Raw genomic sequence first — 22,500 nt, 5'->3', positions numbered from 1 at the left:
CATCTGTGTCATTTTTAGATTTTTTGGGCTATTAAAAAAATAGCAGATATACAAGCTCAGATATACAGTACAGATATATATACAGATAAACAAGCTATGAGCTTGTAGATCTGCTATTTTTGAAAAATCTTTACATTTTTGGAAAATCTTTGAATATATATATTTTTAAAGCGAACATTTTGTAACTCAAATATTTGCTTCTGGGGGGGTCCCCTGGAACAAAAATCTTTAACAAATGCGCTATGAGCTTGTAGATCTGCTGTTTTTGAAAAATCGTGAAAATGTGTGCGACTTTGTGCAAATCCAAAGAAATATTAAAATGACACAGATTAAAAGGCCAACAGCAGAATCTGTCAGCAGGCACTGCCCTAGTGGTGCCATGGTCTGGCCTGCCCTGCCCGGCCCTCGCCCTAGTCTGGCCTGTCCCTGCCCTGTCCCTGCCCCGCCCGGCCCTAGTCTGCCCTGTCCCTGCCCTGTCCTGGCACGGCCCTGCCATTCCCTCGCTGTGCGTAGTTGTCTGGTGGGTGATATGTAGGCCACTAGGCCACCCTGTATCTGTCCACTTCACAAGTATGCTGGAAACACAGGGGCACGGGCCCAGGTTTGAACAGAGCCCACCTTCACATAGGTGCCACTTCCACCACCCTGTCAATGCCACTCTCTCTCTCTCTCTCTCTCTGAATGAGACTTCCAATGGATCCCCCACTTATCGGGCAGAAACCTCTTATCTCTGTATTTTAACTTGTGTTTTTTTTTCCTGTAAATTAACACATTGTGTGCCAGAGGTTTATTAAAATACTGTACGTTCAGTGCCTGCAAATCTTCCATCCACTTACGTTGATACGTTTCGTGCTGTAGAAGCCCCGACGCGGAAGTGCATGTAAACAAAGCGTGCGTGCGAGACGGCGGAGGGTCCCGACTAACGCCTGGAACAATAATATTTCTAACGCGATCCTCCATTGCAGAGTGATCGCCGATCGAAAACGGCTCGCTTCAACCACGTTAAAAAGAAATGGAGATATTAAGCTTTTAGTCAAGGAGATAACATTGGAGAGGCCGACCGGAAGGATTTTTTTACATGGATCCACATCCGGCCTCTCCTTCTCAGAGACTCCTTGGATGATCCCAAAGTTTCGTTAGAGCGCCCCACGTGGGCCCCACGTATAAAAATAAAATTGGGCCAAAAACGGTCCGGACCGTTTATGGCACACAATGTGTTAACGCCCTTACTTGATCATACTACAGTTTCACACAAAAGTATCAAAAGTAGCAGATCTACAAGTTCGAAACGCGGGCGCGCAGCGACTCGTTTTGAACTTGTAGATCTGCTACTTTTGATACTTTGGAATTTGAATCCTGAAAAGTAACAGTTTTAGATATATGAGGTTTCCACCCGACAGAGACGATAATATGCTCATTCACCTGCTTTATACCTTGTGCGTCTCTCTCTCTCTCTCTCTAATAACTATAATGTGGTTTTCAGCCTGAAGCGTTCTCTCTTTCTCGTCTGTGTTTGTCTTGCGTCTCGTCTTTTATTCGTTCACACATTCTGTCCTCGTCTCACTCAGGTGATTGTTTGCTCTGCGTTCATAAATCTGTCACAGCCTCCTAAACTCACGTGTTTCATTTCAGTTACAGAGATGTAGGCTACACGTGCACGCACGCACGCACACACACAGTGGTGGAAAGGACTTTTACTCCACTACATCGCAGAGGCAAATATTGTACTTTTACTCCACTACAATTATTAGAAAATGTGAATTACTAGTTACTTTGTAGATTTAGATTATTATTACAAAACATACAATAACTACTTCAGCCCTATATACAGTACATTGGCTATTTGAAAATAGCCGATCTGCTATTTTCAAAGGACTTTATACATTTGAAAACTTGGACATTCTTAATAATGAGTACTTTTACTTTTGGCACTTTAAGCATATTTTGATGCTGATGCTTTTGTACTTTTACTCAAGTACATTTTGAATTCCGTACTTACACTTGTAACAGAGCATTTCTATATTGCGGTATCGATACTTTTACTAAAATAAAATAATTGAGCACTTTTTCCACCACTGCGCACACGCACGCACGCACGCACGCGCGCACGCACACACACACACACACACACACACACACACACACACACACACACACACACACACACACACACACACACACACACACACACACACACACACACACACACACACACACACACACACACACACACACACACACACACACACACATCTGTGAGCCTCTCCTCCATCTATCCCTGGTTGTGTTTTTCCCCCAGAGTAAGCACATTCCTGTCTGTGGATCATACAGGGCAGACTCAGTCAGTCCTTCCCACAGCAAACCCTGTTGAACGGCTGTCTGGCTGCCTGTTTGACTGGCTGTTTTTTGACTGGCTGCTTGTTCACTGGCTGCCTGCCTTGATGGCTCTGCATCCGCTGGGAAAAGAACAAACTACAGATGCAACTTTCCATCCATTTGCCCCCAAAAAGAATGTGCGCATTTTGCACACACGCACGCACGCACACACACGCCTTAATGTGCGTAAAATGTGCATGCAACAATTTCTCTTCTGGGGGGTCCCTGGCACAAACATTTTCCGATGGGGTCCGCGGCCAAATATATATCAGTTTGCAGGGGTCCTTGACACAAAGAAAATTGAGAACTATACTGTGCTAGATCAGGGGTCTTCAACAGGGGGTCCGGGACCCCTCAGAGTTACTACAGGGGGTCCGCCAAATCTTTGTGTGATATGTTTTTTTTTTACTTTAGCCACTTGAACCCTAGCATCCCTTTTCTGAAGAGAACTTTAGCCAAAAACAGCAGATCTACAAGCTCACAGCGCCTCGCCTGTGAGCTTGTAGATCGGCTATTTTTGGCAAAGAGGTATAGGTGTAGAGAGAAAAAAGAGCAGACCAAGTAAACAAAAAAAGTTGAATCTGAAACACAATTTTATACGATATGGGGGTCCCTGCTTCATCTCTCTCTCAGCTAGGGGGTCCTTGGGCTGAAAACGTTGAAGACCCCTGTGCTAGATATTACATGTACATTTGTCTGTTTGTTGGAGCTGACACAGCATCTTGTGATGCGTTTGTGTTACTGTCACAAGATGCACAAGACTCTCACAGGCGAGGCGCTGTGAGCTTGTAGATCTGCTGTTTTTGGCTAAAGTTCTCTTCAGAAAAGGGATGCTAGGGTTCAAGTGGCTAAAGTAAAAAAACACACACACACACACACACACACACACACACACACACACACACACACACACACACACACACACACACACACACACACACACACACACACACACACACACACACACACACACACACACACACACACACACACAGTGGTGTAAAGTAACTAAGTACATTTACTCAAGTACTGTACTTAAGTACACTTTTGAGGATTTTCTTTTACTTTACTGGAGTATTTCCAATTTTCAATACTTTTATTTCTACACCACTACATCTCAGAGGCAAATATTGTACTTTTACTCCACTACGATTAGGGTTTGAAAATGTTAATTACTAGTTACTTTGTAGATTTAGATTATCATCACAAAACATACATTAACTAGCAACTACCTCAGCCCTATATACTTTGGACATTTGAAAATAGACGATCTACAAGGTCACAATGCGACGTGTTGTGAGCTTGTAGATCTGCTATTTTCAAAGGATTTTATACATTTGGAAACTTGCAAAATGGGACATTCGGCATAATGAGTATTTTTACTTTTGGCACTCTAAAGTATATTTTGATGCCAGTAATGTTGTACTTTTACTCAAGTCAACTTTTGAATACCAGACTTTTACTTGTACGCTGTAGTAATGCTGTAGTAATGATCAAGTATCATTCATTTACACCAGAGGTCTTCAACATTTTCAGGCCATGGACCCCCTAGCTGAGACAGAGATGAAGCAGGGACCCCCTCTATATTGTATAACATTGTGTTTCAGATAAACTTTTGCTGCTCTTTTTCCCCTCTACACCCATAACTCTTTGCCAAAAATAGCCGATCTACAAGCTCACAACGCCTCGCAGCGCGAGGCGTTGTGAGCTTGTAGATCGGCTATTTTTGGCTAAAGTTCTCCTCAGAAAAGGGATGCTATAGGGTTCAAGTGGTTAATGTAAAAAAAAAAAAAATCATATCACACAAAGATTTGGCGGACCCCCTGTAGTAACTCTGAGGACCCCCTAGGGGTCCCGGACCCCCTGTTGAAGACCCCTGATTTACACGAAAACACAAAAAAGTTAGAATATGGAGATAAGAGGTTTCTGCGCCCGACAGCCACGACATCCTCCCAGACGGTGGTGGTGGACCCTTTGGTCTGGCGGGGCCAACAAACTATAGTTCCAGTCACACAGACGGACACAAGGGAGCCAGTGTTGTCTCTCCTCTCTGCTGGGTGTTTGAGCAGCTAGACGCTTGGTTCCCAGTGTGAGAAGATAAACCCAGATGAACACAGGCCTACAGAAACACTACACACTGCTGACACACACACACACAGCACACCGAGAGGTCAACAGCTGTCATAACACCTCCTGAGCTTGGTGCTAACCACCATTTACACACACACACGCATGCTTGCGTGCACACACACGTGAGCGCGCGCGCGCGCGCGCGCACACACACACACACACACACACACACACACACACACACACACACACACACACACACACACACACACACACACACACACACACACACACACACACACACACACACACACACACACACAGTGGTGTAAAGTAACTACGTTTACTGAAGTAAGTTGAGGATTTTTTTACTTTACTGGAGTATTTCCAATTTTCAATACTTGTATTTCTACTCCACTACATCTCAGAGGCAAACATGCTTTTACTCCACTACGATTATTTGAAAATGTTAATTACTAGTTACTTTGTAGATTTAGATTATTATCACAAAACATACACTAACTAGCAACTAACTCAGCCCTATATACTTTGGATATTTGAAAATAGCCGATCTAAAAGGTCACAATGCGACGTGTTGTGAGCTTGTTGATCGGCTTTTCTAAAAGATTTTTATACATTTAGAAACTTGCGAAATGGGACATTCTGCATAATGAGTACTTATACTTTTTGGTACTCTAAAGTATATTCTGATGGCAGTAATTTTGTACTTTTACTCAAGTCAACTTTTGAATACCAGACTTTTACTTGTACATGGTGGTATTGATACTTTTACTCAAGTAAAAAATGTGAGTACTTCTTCCACCGCTGCACACACACGCACACACGCACGTTCCAGTCCCTTTTTTTCCTCTCTTGTTGGCAAAACATTATTTTGGCAGAGTTCGAAGGCGTTTCACAGGGCTGTATATCAGAGTATTGACTTTCTCTCAGAGCATCCAGAGTCTAAGAGGAAGTAAAAAAAAGCAATGCGAGCTGAGTTATACCGGGAGGGCCGTTGTTATGGTTTTTACTGTTCTCAAAGAATAGAACAAGAGGCAGTGCTTTATGCTTGTTGTTCCTACTGCTCTTATCTGCAGTTTATCAAGGCTTGTTGTCCCTTCAACAACAGACCCACATATATACAGCCAACCAGGCAGAACACAGGGAGGAACAACATGCAGGACTATATCCCTCACTCACTGTGTTCACACACAGAGCGACTACTGATGCTTCTCGCTTTAGATCAGGGAATTCTCAACCTTCTCAGGCCACGACCCCCAAAAGGATCATATTTGAACTGGGGACCCCCCACCCTGACAAACACTTGGAATTGTAGGAGTTGAGGTATTACATTTACTGTAGTTTGACTCGGTTCCACAAATATATATTGTGTATAAATAGTTGATCTTCTCACAACGGGCTCACAACTATTTTCAAGTTTACTAAGTATCGACTATCGGCGGTGTACATGTCTGAAAATATGCACTAACATGAATCCAACATATTAGCTAATAGAAAAGATAATGTATATAAACAAAACAGTCAAACAAAAAAACATTAATTGACACAACGCCTGATGATAAGTGCTGCAAACAGCTATCTCTGAAATCTATGAAAAAGTTTAATCTGCGACTGTTTAATCTCAGCTAAGCGGTCCTTGGCCTGAAAAACGCGGAAGACCCCTAAATATAGGGCATTAATTCATAAAAGATTAAAAACATACACGGTAGATACAAGGTTTTTCTGCCTGAACTATGTGTTGTGATGATTTGCTGTCTCATTGACTTGTAGATAGTACTCTCTGTCAGGTACATATCATATCTCTGCATGCGTTTATCCAGCTCCTGGATCTGGTGGGAATTCAACCGTCCAATGCACGGCATGCCAACCGGTCACAGCAGAAAAAAGGGCGCCGGGGCCGGGCCGGGCATGATGGCTGATATCATCAGCGACCATGGCGTCCTGCTGCATGGTCAGGTGGTCAAACATTTTCACTTTCACAGCCGTGACCACGCAGCTGCTGAGATAAGCAGAACAACAGGCCACACAGTGCAGTGCCGGTTCACATATGCCTGTTTCTGGCCCGCATGTAAAACTTGCATTGCTGTGCGAGATATAGCAGGGCTTCTGACGTCAATAAAAAGGTGTGTGTGTGTGTGTGTGTGTGTGTGTGTGTGTGTGTGTGTGTGTGTGTGTGTGTGTGTGTGTGTGTGTGTGTGTGTGTGTGTGTGTGTGTGTTTGAGTGCAATTAGCATCGCTGCACTCTGCGTTCTGCAGGTTTGCATGGCTTTGCAGAACACCGTTGACAGATGACAGTCTGTCCTCTCTGTCGGGTGGAAACCTCATATGTCCAAAACGGTTTACCTTTCAGGATTCAAATTTAAAAAACAGCAAAAGTAGCAGATCTACAAGGTCGAAACCGCGACGCGTTTCGAGCTTGTAGATCTGCTACTTTTGTGTGATGCTGTAGTATGATCAAGTACGGTGTTAATTTAACCCTTTAAGACCTGAGGCCAATTCTACAAATTCCTTCTAAATCAGTAGTGTTTTGTGCCAAGGACCTGCAAAATTATATGTATTTGGCCTCAGACCCCCAATTTTGAGCCATGGACCCTCCCAGAAGAGAAGATTTGTGTTAAAACAATCTTTTTTTTTTCAAAAAATACTTTTAAAAAATTGCAGATGTGAGCTTGCATATCTGCTATTTTTGGGAGCCACTGTTCTAGACCACTATTCTAGACCCTAAAAGTTTTCTGAAAAACGTACTGTATGTTGCTATTATGGGTGCGGAAATTTAGCACTGAGCGCACTGGCCAATACAAACCAATAGGCGAGTGCGCTCCGGTGCGCAATTTCCGAACGCACCGTATATAATTAGCTAAAATCTAAAATGACACAGATGCTTTTCCGGTTTAAATGGGTTAAGAAAAAAAAACACAACAAGTTTAAAATATGGAGATAAGAGGTTTCTACCCGGCATCGACCCGCTTCATTTGGCTGTCACGGCCGTGTGGGTTTCCCAGTGTACCCTGCAGGACCTGAATGTGATCCAAAAGCACATCAGTTAAAAAGCCCTTATCTCAGGCCTCATTGAACCTGCAAGGTGTGTGTGTGTGTGTGTGTGTGTGTGTGTGTGTGTGTGCGCGTGTTTGCCAGACGTGATGTCCTTTTGATAGAGTGGTGTGGAGAGTGTTCTGTACCTCTAATAGTCAACAAGGCAGAGAGCAGCACACACAGTGAACCACTGTTATTGTTTCTTTTTATGGCCTTGTTCTTGTTCCCTAAGCTTAGCTGCACTTTGAACACCAGGCCAGGAATGGGGAAATAAAAGAATAAACACGCGATTAGACGGACGACGGGGGTTCGTTTGAGTGCAGGATCCTGCTGTGTGGTTGGTTGGTGAACTGATGATGAGCGTATACGTGTGAACCTGTTGAACACATGCAGTGCAATGGCCTTTATTTTGGACACCCGATCGGTATGTTTGATTGATCAGGTGTGTTGTTGTTTCGTTGTGGCCCTTTGCTATCAATAGCCTTGAAACGGCCAAAGCGGCCCCGTGTGCCAGTACACCTGTACATGGGATGGTTTTAACAACTATTCCCTTTGGCAGTATTTGAGGATGAGACACTATGTGTCAGAAGAAGTGTATTTTTGGATGTCAGAGGATGATGAAGGCGTTTTTTAAAGGTTTGCACGGGTTTAAAGCAATTTATTTTACTTTAAAGCTCGACTATGCAAGATTTCTGGTCTGTGTTGTGTACAAACAAACCCCTCTCTGAAGGACATCAAACAGGGTCGCTGTCTTTGATGCATTAATTGATTAGAGATAGCACACAGAAGGAGAGCACACAGAAGGAGTTTGACACTTGTATGGCCCAATCATTCAACTCAGCTCACAATATTAACCCAATTAATCAATGAATGGCCCCCAACAGATATAGGCGTCCCTCTGCCCTGATGAACGTCAACATAAACAGTGGAAGAAAGACAAAATACAGCCAGAGGGATGTGTCTTTCTGCAGGGAAACACACAAGCCCCCCAGAACCCAGAGGTTGCATTGAAGCCAGCATTGGACATGCTGGCCAGTCATAGGTACTGCAGCTTAAAACGGCCTGGGACCACTGTCACGAACGAGCGAAAACGGTTTCGACCAATGGGCTCGACTCGCGAGCTTCCGCGCGGGGTCGCGCACGGGGTTAAGCATGGAGGTGACGCAAAACGTGTCACGTAAAACGTGTCCCCAAACAGGCCCCACCCGTCACAATTCCCAACCCAGAAGAATGGGGATTTAGGAGCATGCGCTGGGTGAGCAACTCAATGCAAGTGGATGGGCGGGGATTTCCGGTGCCCTCTCTATTATTTTTTACTCTATGGAAACACACAATAATATAGTGGCTGATAAGAGGGACATGACGGCTAAAATATTTACATACATACTGTATATATACAAATGTGGCTTAAAGTTACACAGTTGACCTTTAATTCATTGTGGTACTGATACTTTTACTTAAGTAAAAACAAAATGGGAGCGCTTCTTCCATCACAGTGTATCATTCAAAGTAGATGTAAAGATCTAGAGACTAGGGTAAAGGTAGATCTAGAGATCTAGAGACTAGGGTAAAGGTGACGTGCAGCGTTCCGTGAAGGCACGTCTAGTGTCATAATAATTGCTGTTTTCTAATGAGGCGTAGCTTTCAAAATACGGGGCCATAACCTCCTCTAACCTCTACACAACACTAAGTCCACACACTGCAGTGTTTATTCATGTATTTTGTTATGATGATAAGAGGTTTCTTTATTATTATTATAGTATCATAGTGTTGTACTTTGTACTGCAGGGAACATGCTGTATAGTGTATACAGTAAAGCTGGCAGGGATTCATTATGCATGCAGTATCTTTCGGTTTCAGTGGAGACTTTTATCTTGTGTTGTTTAGATGTTATAGTTTTATAAAGAAAACCAGCATAATAAGGCTGCAAATATCAATGATCTTCTTAGCGATTATTCTGTCTATAGTTTCTTTGATTTACTGAAAACGTGAGGTGATCCCCAGCAAAAGAATAGCAGAAAAGTAGCAGATCTACAAGCTCACATTTAGTGCTGCGCTGCAAGCTTGTACATCTGCTATTTTTGAACATTTACATTTCATCATCATTTCATCGCAAATATTTGGACAATTTTGAATAATCTTGCTTTTTTAATATGCATCTTCTTTACTCGGGATCCCTGGCACAAAAGCTTTTCAGATAGGGGCCCGCTGCCAAATACATATCAATTTGGGGGTCCTTTAATTGGAAAAGTTTGAGAAACACTGGAATAACTGTTGCACCCCTGGCTGTTAGTATTAAAAGTAACATTTTAAAGTAAATCGTTACTGTGTGGGTGTAAACCTCATATGTCCAAAATTCTAACTTTACAGGATTCAAATTAAAAAACAGCAAAAGTAGCAGATCTACAAGCTCGAAACACGTCGCTTCGTGCCACGTTTCGAGCTTGTAGATCTGCTACTTTTGATACTTTTGTGTGACGCTGTAGTATGATCAAGTAGGTTAATTTACGAAAAAACACAAAAAGTTAAAATATGGAGATAAGAGGTTTCTGGCCGACAACAACTAAATGAAAGCAGTATGTATCAGATGGGTGTCGGTCGGTGTGAGCAGTGATGTGTTTTTTATGTATTTATGCCTCCATATGGCTGCAGTAATTGAGGGATATTAGAAAGTTGTGAGTGTTCCAGGAAACATCCTAATTGTGGAAAAGCCTGTTTACTGTTGCAAGGCAGAGAGTTCGCTTATTATACACTGTTCCTTTAGACAGCTGCCAATGTTGTTAGTGCTACAGGTGTGTGTGTGTGTGTGTGTGTGTGTGTGTGTGTGTGTGTGTGTGTGTGTGTGTGTGTGTGTGTGTGTGTGTGTGTGTGTGTGTGTGTGTGTGTGCGTGCGTGCGTGCGTGCGTGCGTGCGTGCGTGCGTGCGTGCGTGCGCGTGCGCGTGCGCGTGCGCGTGTGCGGGTGTGCGGGTGTGTGTGTGTGTGTGTGTGTGTGTGTGTGTGTGTGTGTGCGAGAATGTTGAACAGTGCATTTCTATAGCACCTTAGAGGAATAGTTAGTTATTTTCTATCAATTACACACCCCATGAAGCCTTGAAATCATGGAGAGGTATATATTTCTTTACGCTTTCCTGAGCCAATAATTAGATGACCAGGTCATTGGTCAATAGGAGACTCAGTGGGACACTCCGCTATCTTTCATTTCCCAAGCGGTCGTTGTGCCTCTACTGCGTGTGCATATGCGTGTCTCACTTCCCTCAACATTACACACCACACGCACACTGGCACACTTTGCATATTAAGACTGCACACACAAGCATAATATGCACCCATACAGGTGCATACAAATCTATACATGCAAATAGATATGTATACACACACACACTGTGCAGTGCTCACATACACCTATGTACAGTATGAACTATGCTCTGATTACCAATAGACGGACGGACGCAGGTAAAGAAGAAAGGGAGAGGAGAAGAACCGACAGTACATCCCTCTACATCATTGGTTCTCAAAGTGGGGTCCGGGGACCCCCAGGGGTACTTGAGGGGGTTCCAGGGGGTCCCCAGCTAAATGATGGATAGGAACCAAATGGACCCTTATGGGTCTGTAACTCTGAGAGTGTACAAATGGAACCAAATGACTCTCAGTTAAATTAACATTGATTTTACAATATGAATTGGGGTCCCAGAGATATAAATGCCATTAAATGGGGGTCCGTAGGCTAATAAATGTCAAACTGGGGGTCCTTGAAATTAAAATGGTTGAGAATCAATGCTAGAGCCGTAAAAAATCTTCTCTTATGGGAGTCCCTGGTATATCTTTTCAAATGGGGGTCCGCGAGCTAATAAGTGTCAATTTGGGGGTCCCTGGCATGAAAAAGTTTGAGAACCACTGCTCTACATCACATATTAGAACACATTGGGAAGATGATCTAGGGGCTCCTCAGTCGGACAAAGGATGATACAGTTTAAAGTACTACCAAGGCTGCATCTTTTGAACGTCAAACTTGCAAGAACATTTCCAGGTTTGAGTCCGGTGTGTGACAGGTGCAAGCAGACCCCTGCGACCATCTTCCACATAGTTCTGGTCATGTCCAGCACTTGTTTCATTTCTGGTCGTGTTTCTTTGAAATTGTTTCTAGGGCTTAAGGCTGAAATGATGTAGAAAGTTGTCGCTTTCTCATCATTGTTGGCTAGACGCCTAATCCTATTTAAGTGGAAGGACACCTACGTCTGCATAATCAGTTGATTATAGATGTGATGCAGAAAATCAAAGGGAAAACAAATCTAAGGCTCGAGAGATGCAAAACAGAAGGAAGAAAGAAACACGAGGGTGAAAGGGTTTTTTGAAAGAGGGAGTGTGTGAAAACAACTCAAAAGCAACACCACAAAGCCTTAACGAGAAGCTAATTAGAGCGCTCAGATGTTCCCTCTCCTGTAGGAGAGTGACTCATACAGCGTGAACACGCACTCACCTGCTGTTCCTCGATCTGAGGCCAACATAAACCCACGTTACACGACCACGGAAATTATTCTTGATCGCACGTTAACAAAAATAGCCGATCAACAAATTTTCTCTGCCATTTGCAGTTTCTTTTTTTTTTATCCCACAATTTTGTAACCCATTTTTTCACCCAGTCTAAGCTTGTAATCCTGGGCGCTATCCTGGGCGCTACTCTCCCTCTGCCAGCCTAGGGAGAGCCCAGAACTGAGCTCATGCTTCCTTCAATGCATGAGGAGTGAGCAGGCCGCTTCTTATCACCTGACAGGGGGGGAGTTTCCCCGATAGGACGTAGCGCGTGGAAGGAACACGTTATTCCAACCTGTTCCTTTCCCCTCCATCAGGCCCTGGCTGACCAGGGGGAGGCAGTATAACCCAGAACCCAGGACCTTCTAGCTGTGAGGCGACAGCGCTACGAGTTTCTTTTTTTTGTGTGTGATTAACTCTTCATGCTCTGGTTCTTCAACACATTGGGAAGCTGCAGAACAATGTGCTCGGCAGATCAACGACCACCGCCCCCAAACACATGACCTCAATTTACAATTTACAATTGAGGCATTGATGTCCTCTTATGTGTGACTTCCGGGTAAAACGGCGGTGAATCCTGAACCTTTCAGCAATGCATTCAGGGATAAGTGTTAAAATCTCACAGATCACAGAAGTGAACCTTTCAGGCCTGTTTATTCAGCTCACTGTATCTCTGCAAGACATCACTCAATAAGCCATATCTCGAAACCAATATGTGCCAATATGTACAATATACCAAATTGTACATATATTATATATATATATATATTATTTTTTTATAATTTTTTAACACAAATATTCTCTTCTGGGGGTCCCTGGCACAAAACATTTTCAGATGGGGGGGGGGGGGGGGGGGGCTGCGGCCAAATATAAATCAATTTGGGGGTACCTTGACATGAAAAAGTTTGAGAATCACTACATTATGCGACTGTATCGCTTGCCGAAAATAACACCTTTTCAACTTTTTCTTAAGTGAAAAAAATCAATTCCTTCTGGCGAGGAGTGCTGCTGTTCAAGGAAGTATAAATAACAGCTTTTCTCTTTATGTTAAATCAATGAGGAAGTATACAGTACACTGGGGACAGTTTTGTGGTCAGGACTTAATCTGACAACAACCCCAAACCACAGTGACCTCGTCTACACTTCAAAACCTCTGTGTGTGCGCGTGTGTGTGCGTGAGTGTGTGTTTTGCAGGCTTGCACAGCCCAGCAAGGTGGTGTCAGGTAGCTGAAGAACAGCCAGAAAAACAGACACAATCGCACGGTAAAAATGCTTGAGTATTCAATTCAACTCTAGTTAAAATAAACATATTTAAGCTTCTGAACATATTGCTACTTTGACCACTTTAAATAGCCTATCTACAAGCTGAGAGCTTGTAGATAGGCTATTTTCGCTGCACAACATGCTTCCAGGCTAGCTTCTATGGAATCCAAATGACAATGAAATCAGTCGTGGCGACTGAGAACTTTAATGCGCGCGCTCGCTCGCTCGCTCGCTCGCACGCACGCACGCACGCACGCACGCACGCACGCACACACACACACACACACACACACACACACACACACACACACACACACACACACACACACACACACACACACACACACACACACACACACACACACACACACACACACACACACACACACACACACACACAGTGAGTACAGTGGTGGTGGCCCACACACAGCGGCTGCCTGTGGGCACACACTGTGGCCCATGGCGCTGCCAGTCACGGGACTGGCACTAATGCAGGCTTTGCTTTGTCATTGGAGGGCCTTGACATCGCAGCACCAATCTAAGCCCAAAGGATTCCCACCAATGGCCATGGATTAACGGCCCACCCATGACACTGGATGGACCAGAGCAGTGTGGCCCCGGGAATACTCTACTACGTGGGTGGGCCTGGGGGTGAGAGGGTGAACCGGACAGAATGGTATAAGAGGGAGAACTGGACAGCAGTGGTTCATGTCAAGGACCCTCAAATTGATATACTAATGTATTTGGCCAGGGACCCCCTTCTCAGAATATTTTGTTCCAGGGACCCCCAGAAGCAAAGATTTGAGTAAAAAAAAAATGCTTTAAAAATATATATTCCAAGATAAGCACAACTTTTCATGATTTTACAAAAAATAGCTACAAGCTCCGAGTATATACAAGCTCATAGCGTGGCATGAGCTTGTATATCTGCTATTTTTTACTAGCCTTCTCCTCTGGAACCTCCCAGAAGAAAAGATTTGTGTTAAACAAAATTCAAAACTTTTCAAAATGTTCCAAACATTTTTCAGATTTTTTCAAAGATGTACAAGCTCGCAGCGCTGCACAAAGTCACACACTATGAGCTTGTAGATCTGCTATTTTTGAATAGCCAACATATAAATGGATGAAGTGGTTAAAAATGATTGTGACGGCTATACCAACTATACTTTTGCTAGGGGCCCCCTGGAACCCCCCTCGAGGACCCCACTTTGAGAACCACAGCTGTACAGAATGGTGAGAGGGTGAACTGAACAGGAGCAATAAATACGGTATGTGCTGCTCTCTGTGACTTTCACAGCATACTGTCCAAAATTGTGTCAGATTTGTGTAAACAATGCTGCGTGTGTGTGTGTGTGTGTGTGTGTGTGTGTGTGTGTGTGTGTGTGTGTGTGTGTGTGTGTGTGTGTGTGTGTGTGTGTGTGTGTGTGTGTGTGTGATCAGAATCAGATGGGTTGCATAATTAGATCCAGCGCATTGTGGAGCAGGTCAGGACTGGAGTGACGGAGAGGTTTTTGGAGAGAGTTCCGCTAGGCTAAGGTAAAAATAGCCTGGCAGCCGTGGGCCACTGTGTGGAGGATTAGCTGTGTGGTGTAAACAACTGCTATACAGGCCACACACACACACACACACACACACACACACACACACACACACACACACACACACACACACACACACACACACACACACACACACACACACACAAAGACAGTCCAAAACACAGCCCACCCACCCCCATGCTAAATGACAGGGAGTGTGTGGTGGGGACAGTCCCACCATTACATTGTAATGTGTCTGTCATTCTCTGCAATGTGAAAGCTGCTCTGTGGGTTACAGTATTTTCAGCTCTATATGAATACATTAAGCTCTATGCAACCTTTCTATTGTTCTCTGGGAGGCATATGGTTGTGAATATGTTACTAAAGAACAGGGAAAACTGTGCGCCCTTCTTTGTCCTTTTTTCAGGGTTAACTGCACTAAATATTAAGGAAAGCTCCTTAGACAAAGACTTAAGAAAAGAGTATTTATTTTATTTTTTATGCTCATAAAGTGCTCTGTGCTCATAGTGATGGGTGAATAATTTTGGCAAAAAAAACGGTCCTGGGACCTTTGTCAGTGTTATATGAGTGGATCACAGACAAACAAGTTGCTTTTATAGGGCTCTAGATCAGCTCAGGTGCTGTGAATATGTTGCACCAGCGCGTGTCCCGAATAATCGCCCGCCTCTCATTGAAAATGATTACTAAGGCGTGTCAATCGCTCCCCGTCTGAAACGGCCTTTATGGTGAGGTGTGTGTGTGGGACGTTACCTGTGCTGTTGGCGCGCCCGCGGTAAATGTCATCGTAACACTTCCACTGCTGGGTGACCTGGTACGCGTGTATGAAGACCACCAGGACCCCCACCAGGCAGATGAGAGGGACCAGCACGGCCGTGCACAGAGCTGCATAGATGTTGGGGATGAAGCACCTGTAGGACACAACAGAACAGAACAACAATGCCGGTCAGTCGGTTCTAGGGTATCTGGGTATACAGTAGAGTTCTCAACAGGCCAACAGGCCCCAACTGGGCCATAGACTGGGCCGGCCCGAACAGGGCCCGAACAAGTACCATAACTTTAGGCACGAAAACCTGACAAACCCAAAAAAGTTCAACAAGCTTTGAACTGAGCAGATTGGACCTTCCGTTCCAGAGATAATGGCCAAAACATCTTCAAAACGGCCACTTTTGCAGTTTTGAGTTTTGGACATTTTCGGCATTTTTTCTTTTATAACACAGGCTAGGAAGGTCGGACGGCAACGTACTACCTGAGTAAAGTTCACTTTAAGCTGCATCTAACGCATCCACTGCCATTTCCGTCAGCCTTACCGTTCGGCCGCTAGGGGCAGTTGAAATTTCTTTTTGTTGGGGGGTTTGAGCAGAATTTTAAAACTAGTATACAGTATGAGGAAGTTCAGGTCAAGACATTTGTTATGCCACGTACAATTTAAGACCAAACTTTGTGACGAAAATCAATCTATGCTGCATTGCTCTTCTGAGAATTACATTACACAGGTTTTTATGCATGACATCATATTGTGATAAGGAATCTGGAATTTCCCCCAGGATCAATTAAACATATATCTATCTGAGGTAGAAGATCATCCACTCTCTCTCTCTCTCTCTCTCTCTCTCTCTCTCTCTCTCTACACTCTCTGTCTGTCTGTCTGTCTGTCTGTCTGTCTGTCTCTCTCTGCACTCAGTCTGTCTGTCTGTCTCTCTCTCTCTTTCTCTCGCTCTCTCTCTCACCCTCTTTCTTGTCTCCCTCCAGTGTAGAGATGAAGCAAGAGGCCTTAACAACAGTAACCGTAAAAGAAAACAGTAGAGAGGAGATTGCGGTTGAGAGGAGAAAAGAAGGGTTGAGAAACAGGAGGATAAAGTTGTTTCAACAAAAAACGAATGACGTAAGCCTGTTGTTCCCGTCCGGCCCCAAAAGTTAAGCCGTATGAGTGTGTGTGTGTGTGTGTGTGTGTGTGTGTGTGTGTGTGTGTGTGTGTGTGTGTGTGTGTGTGTCTGTCTGTGTGAGAGAGAGTGCGTGTGCGCAACCGGGGAGGGATTCAGAGAACGTATTACAGGTCTTTTTAAGTCTGTATTCCGGCTAAGACCTCGTTGCCTCAACTTTCAATAACAGGATCATGCTAGCTGATACCCATGAGCCTTCCTGAAAGCCTCTCGACCTGCTTTTCACTTTTCACTGCATTTCCCCGTTTCATGTGGAGAGGAAAACATGCTCTTATAAGTCTGCTAAAAAAACAAGGTCAGCATGGGGGGGAGGGGGGGAGTGGTGGGCGTGAGGGGTCAATCTAAGAGCCCCAAAGGCGCTTAAAAAGGTTTTTCCTTCCTTTCCCCGAGAACAACAGGACAAACAAACACAGAGCCTCATGGGTGTGTGTGTGTCTGTGTGTGATTTGTGTGGAGCGGTTATGTGACTATACGTCTGCTGAGTGTTACGTTTTAAACTGTCCCCCCAGGGCCGGCTGCCAGGAACTTTGGAAAAGCAAGAACTGCTGCTATGCTGGCTCGTGGGACAAAGAGAGTCGGGCGGGTTAATACGTACTGTAGATAAATACTGTGCACTGAGGGGTGTGTGTGTGTGTGTGTGTGTGTGTGTGTGTGTGTGTGTGTGTCTGTCTGTGGAGGGCCAAGCAGTTAGCGAGGCACTGCTCATTATCAGCTATTATAGGAAGCCGCTCAATTTGGAGGACGTTTCCGTTGTTATCCATGATTTATGTCTGCTTGTGTCTGACAAGTATGTCAACTGTATTGTACGTAACAATGTTCTGCCGTTTAGGAACATCGTAACTGGCTGTTTTCCTATTGTCTGACTGCACTTGCACTTGCAGTGTTTATGTCCTTTGTAAAAGGCACTCGTGAACTTCTGTTTATGTGGACATAAATAAATATTTCAAATGTGTGTGTGCGTGTGTGTGTGTGTGTGTGTGTGTGTGTATGTGTGTGTGTGTGTGTGTGTGTGTGTGCGAGCGCGCCTTTGTTACTATACTTATGACGACCAAATGTCCCCACAAATAGTCAAATTTGAGAATTAGACATTGTGTGAGGGCATTTTTCTAAGTTCTCACAAGATTTTTTTTTATTTCTTTGTGTCAGGCGGAGCCTTCCATTTGGAGAGTTACGTCAACTAGGGGGCAGAAACAGCGCCGGTCACGTGGTTCATGTAAACTCGAAATAGTGACACAACACTCATAGATTCAAGTGCATTCCGCAAACGTCCGGTTCAGGGCTTTGTCACTATTCACCAATAGGAAGGCTCTGTAGAAGACTGGCCCGATGAAGTGAACGGAGTTCACGCAACTGTCCTTATATGGCTCTGGTGTCAGGGCATTGCACGTTGTGGTGGCACAGTAGTAGAAGGAGAACGTTCCCATGTTGGTTCTAAATTTGGGTGGTACGAGATTCAGACGTAAAAGATTTAGGTTAGGGGGTTAGGATTAGGATTACACACATAAGTTTAGGAGGTCAGAGCTGGCGTTATGCCTGAGTGCCGGTGTCGTGTCGTGCACCGAAAATAGTCGATCTACACTACAGTACAAGCCCACAAAGCATTGCACTGCGACACGCTGTGGGCATGTAGATTATATGCATACTGTAGATGTGTGTGTGTGTGTGTGTGTGTGTGTGTGTGTGTGTGTGTGTGTGTGTGTGTGTGTGTGTGTGTGTGTGTGTGTGTGTGTGTGTGTGTGTGTGTTTGTCCGAGGCTGTGTGGATACAGTATGTTCCCTGCGCCAAACATGTGTAAGTGGATATGGGCGTGCATGTTCTCATGTTCTCAACCACTTAAGGCCTATGTATGCTATGCTGTACTTTGACCAACCATATAGTGTCACTTGAATCTTTTCTGCCAAACAACCTGGCACAAAATATTTTCAGATGGGGGTCCACGGCCAAACACATACATTTGGGCGTCCTTGACATGAAAAGGTTTGTGGGTTTGTGGTTGAGAGTTCATTGGAGTCTTGTTTTGTTTTCTGGGTCTTTCAAATTGTAATCTACTAGAGGTCCGGGCGCCCTACGGGCACGGGGCTCTAGTGAGGGCTCGCTTATTTTGGGGTTACAAAATCATGGGATAAAAAAAAAGAAAAGAAAAAAAGAAAAATCCAGGGGGTCGCGGACCCACCTTTGCCAATTGTAATAATAGATACAGTCATATATTTTCAATTCATATTTGCTCTGTGTCTTAATGTGTTAATGTTTCATATTTTAGGCAAAGCACTTTGAATTGCCTCGTTGTTGAATTTTGCTACTGTATAATACAAGTGCACTTGCCTTGCCTTGTAACATGACCCAGAGGCAAAATACCAGTCTACAGTACGTGCATCCATGGGCACGCACGCACACACACACGCGCGCACACACACACACACACACACACACGCACGCACATGCGGCATTTCCAGTGCCAAATACCAAGAGTGTGTGTGCCATCCTCTGACCTAAAACACATACTGTACTACTGTATATAAATAAATACACTATGTTCTCTATGAGGGCTATCCCTACACTACTGATCCTAGCGTGTGTGTGTGTGTGTGTGTGTGTGTGTGTGTGTGTGTGTGTGTGTGTGTGTGTGCGTGGGTGGACGGTGGTGCTCTGTATCAGTGGTGGAAAGTATCTAAGTACATCTACTTAAGTACTGTACTTAAGTACAATGTTGAGGTATTTGTACTTTACTTGAGTATTTCCAATTTCCAATACTTTTACTTCTACTCCGCTACATCTTGGATCCAAATATTGTACTTTTACTCCACTACATTTATTTGAAAACTTTAGTTACTAGCTACTTTGCAGATACAAATTATTACATTACAAAACATACATTAACCACTTTAACTCTATTTTATACCTAGGCTTTTATACATAGGCTATTTGAAAATAGCCGATCTAAAAGCTTACAACGCGTCGCATCGCGACGCGTTGTAAGCTTGTAGATCTGCTATCTTCAAACATTTTAGTACTTTTACTTTTGGTACTTTAAGTACATTTTGATGCCAATACCTTTGTACTTTTACTCAACTACATTTTGAATTCTGGCCTTTTACTTGTAACGGAGTATTTCTACATTGCAGTATTGATACTTTTACTTAAGTAAAACATTTGAGTACGTTTTCCACCACTGCTCTGTATAGGACTAGTTCCAGGAGCTCCAGACCCTAAAGATATCTAAAAGGTAAGAGGACCGCGTGAGAGAATTCGTGGAACATTTTAAATGCCACTCTTGACGCTTGACAGTCGCAATGATACATCTGTGCCAAATGACAGGCCTGTTTCGTAACTTTTGATTTATTCGTTGTGCAACGTTACTTCCAATTCAACGATGACTCAATTCAAAGGCGCTTTATTATTGGCATGACTCAGAGTGTGCCTATGTGGCTGTGTCTGACATCACTCACTATAGCTGGGAGGGAATCCGTCAAAAATCATGAAGATTGTGCACTTGGTATGGGCACATGGTTTTCAAAAAACATCGCTAACGACTTGGGCAAACCCCCTAGTGGTCGGTTTGCAATAACTCCAATATTAGATAGGTCAGTATATGGTTGAAAAACCCCAAATAATTGATAGAAAAGATTCCGTTACTATTGGGCATGCTGAATATCATACCAAACATTTAAGAAAATCAAGCTTTTTGAAAGGCATAATTTTCAAGCTGGCGTCCGCGATGGCTGCTGGGAGCTTAAAATCTCATTCATTACTCAACCTAGAAAGGTGTTTTTTGTGTCTAAACCTCGGTTTCAGGGCTCAAGGAATGTGACTGAATCAGTAATGTTACTATCAGTTCAACATCCCTTTGAATAATAGGGAGTGGTGAATGAATGAATGACTTGCAGACAGCCTTATATTTCTATACTATGATTGTGTCTCTCTGTCTCTGTCTTTTTAGTCTGTCAGACTGTCTCTAAATGTTTTCTGCACTTCTGTACTTCCTGTTTTTTTTTACCTTTTCTTATTGTCTTTTTCCGTTTAAATTGTATTCGAATATCCTTTTCTTGTGTTTCCTTCCGTTGCCTTTTAATGCTCTGTGCGTCTTAATGTCATCATTTGTCAATGTTTAGCCTAATGTTTTGAGCAAAACACTTTGAAATACCATGCTGTTGTTCCATTAAATTCCCATCATTCTCATTCCCATCATTTGTTTCCTCCAGGTCCATCATTAGACAAAACTGAATGAGCGGTGTTTGAGTGTGTGTGTGTGTGTGTGTGTGTGTGTGTGTGTGTGTGTGTGTGTGTGTGTGTGTGTGTGTGTGTGTGTGTGTGTGTTGTGTGTGGGAAAATCAACATCCTCACACAATCTCTGTTTCAGCCAAACACACTACTATCACAAACAACTCATGTGACCGCGTATCCTTTTTCACAAGCTGGGTTTGGCACACACCAACACACTGCCTATGCGGACATGAACCCGGTGCCATTGATTCACATCCCGGAATAATTGCTGTGTGCTAGCCAAAATAAAATGTGCGGTATGTCAAATAAAGAATTGCATCATGTGGTCTCGGCTTGGGGCGAGGGTAAACATTGCCAAATCCACAATATTTAAGATTTCTTTAATTTGTTTTTACATATTCCCTCCCAGCTAAGGACATCAACTGGTACGCCATGTTGAATTTGGTGATAAATAATTAACTGATGGTCATTTTACTGATTCAGTCACATTCATTGAGCCCTGGAACCTAGGGTTAGACACCTTTCTTGTCACCAGTGGTGGAAAGTACTCACATTTTGTACTTCAGTAAAAGTATCAATACTGCAATGTAGAAATACTCTGTACAAGTAAAAAAAGTCTGGTAATAAAAATGTACTTGAGTAAAAGTACACAAGTATTGGAATCAAAATATACTTAAAGTACCTAAAGTAAAAGTACTCATTGTGCAGAATGCCCATTTCACAAGTTCAAAATGTGTACAAATCATTTGAAAATAGACGATTTTCAAATGGCAGAAATATGTATAGGACTGAAGTGGTTAATGTATGCTTTGTGATAATATTCTAAAATTACAAAGTACAGTAACTAGTAACTATAAAGCTGTCAAATAATCGTTGTGGAGTAAAAGTACAATATTTGCCTCTGAGATGTAGTGTGTGTGTGTGTGTGTGTGTGTGTGTGTGTGTGTGTGTGTGTGTGTGTGTGTGTGTGTGTGTGTGTGTGTGTGTGTGTGTGTTAGCCAAAATAAAATGCTTGGTATGTCAAATAAAGGGTTGCATCATGTGGTCTCGGGCCTGGGCGAGGGTAAACATGTGGTAATGTGGGTATTACTATTTGTCCCGCCGTGGCCTTGAGGAGAGGAGGCGAAGGAAAGGATCCCAGGTCGTCAAAGGATACGCCAAAACCTCAGGGAGTCCCAAAGCGGGACTTGAGAAAACATTACACCCAGTAGTAAGTATAAAAGTATCAATACTGCACTGTATAAATACTCTGTTACTTAAGTTTAAGTAAAAATGTACTTAAGTAAAAGTACAAAAGTATTCGCATTAAAAGTACTGAAAGTAAAAGTACTCATTATGCAGAATGTCCCATTTCACAAGTTTCAAAAATGTATAAAAATGCTTTGAAAATAGCTGATCTACAACCTCACAACGCGATGCGTTGTGAGGTTGTAGATTGTCTATTTTCAAATAGCCTAAGTATCCATAGTAATAATAATCAAAATGT

General features: G+C 43.4%; 1 protein-coding gene across 1 annotated transcript in view; it reads right to left on the bottom strand.

Annotated features, from left to right (window-relative positions):
* Positions 1 to 22,500, bottom strand: part of adgrv1 (adhesion G protein-coupled receptor V1) — a gene marked incomplete at its 5' end in the record, with an annotated part of 261,294 nt that overhangs the window by 53,698 nt on the left and 185,096 nt on the right. The window contains 1 exon segment of the mRNA XM_084055548.1: positions 15,604 to 15,761. Within this exon segment, the coding sequence (XP_083911674.1) occupies positions 15,604 to 15,761 (158 nt within the window).

Source organism: Gymnoscopelus microlampas (genome assembly GCF_963454915.1).
Source record: "Gymnoscopelus microlampas genome assembly, chromosome: 4".
NCBI lineage: Eukaryota > Metazoa > Chordata > Actinopteri > Myctophiformes > Myctophidae > Gymnoscopelus > Gymnoscopelus microlampas.
The sequence above is the reverse complement of the archived record's forward strand: the minus strand, read 5'-3'. Positions and strand labels throughout refer to the sequence as shown.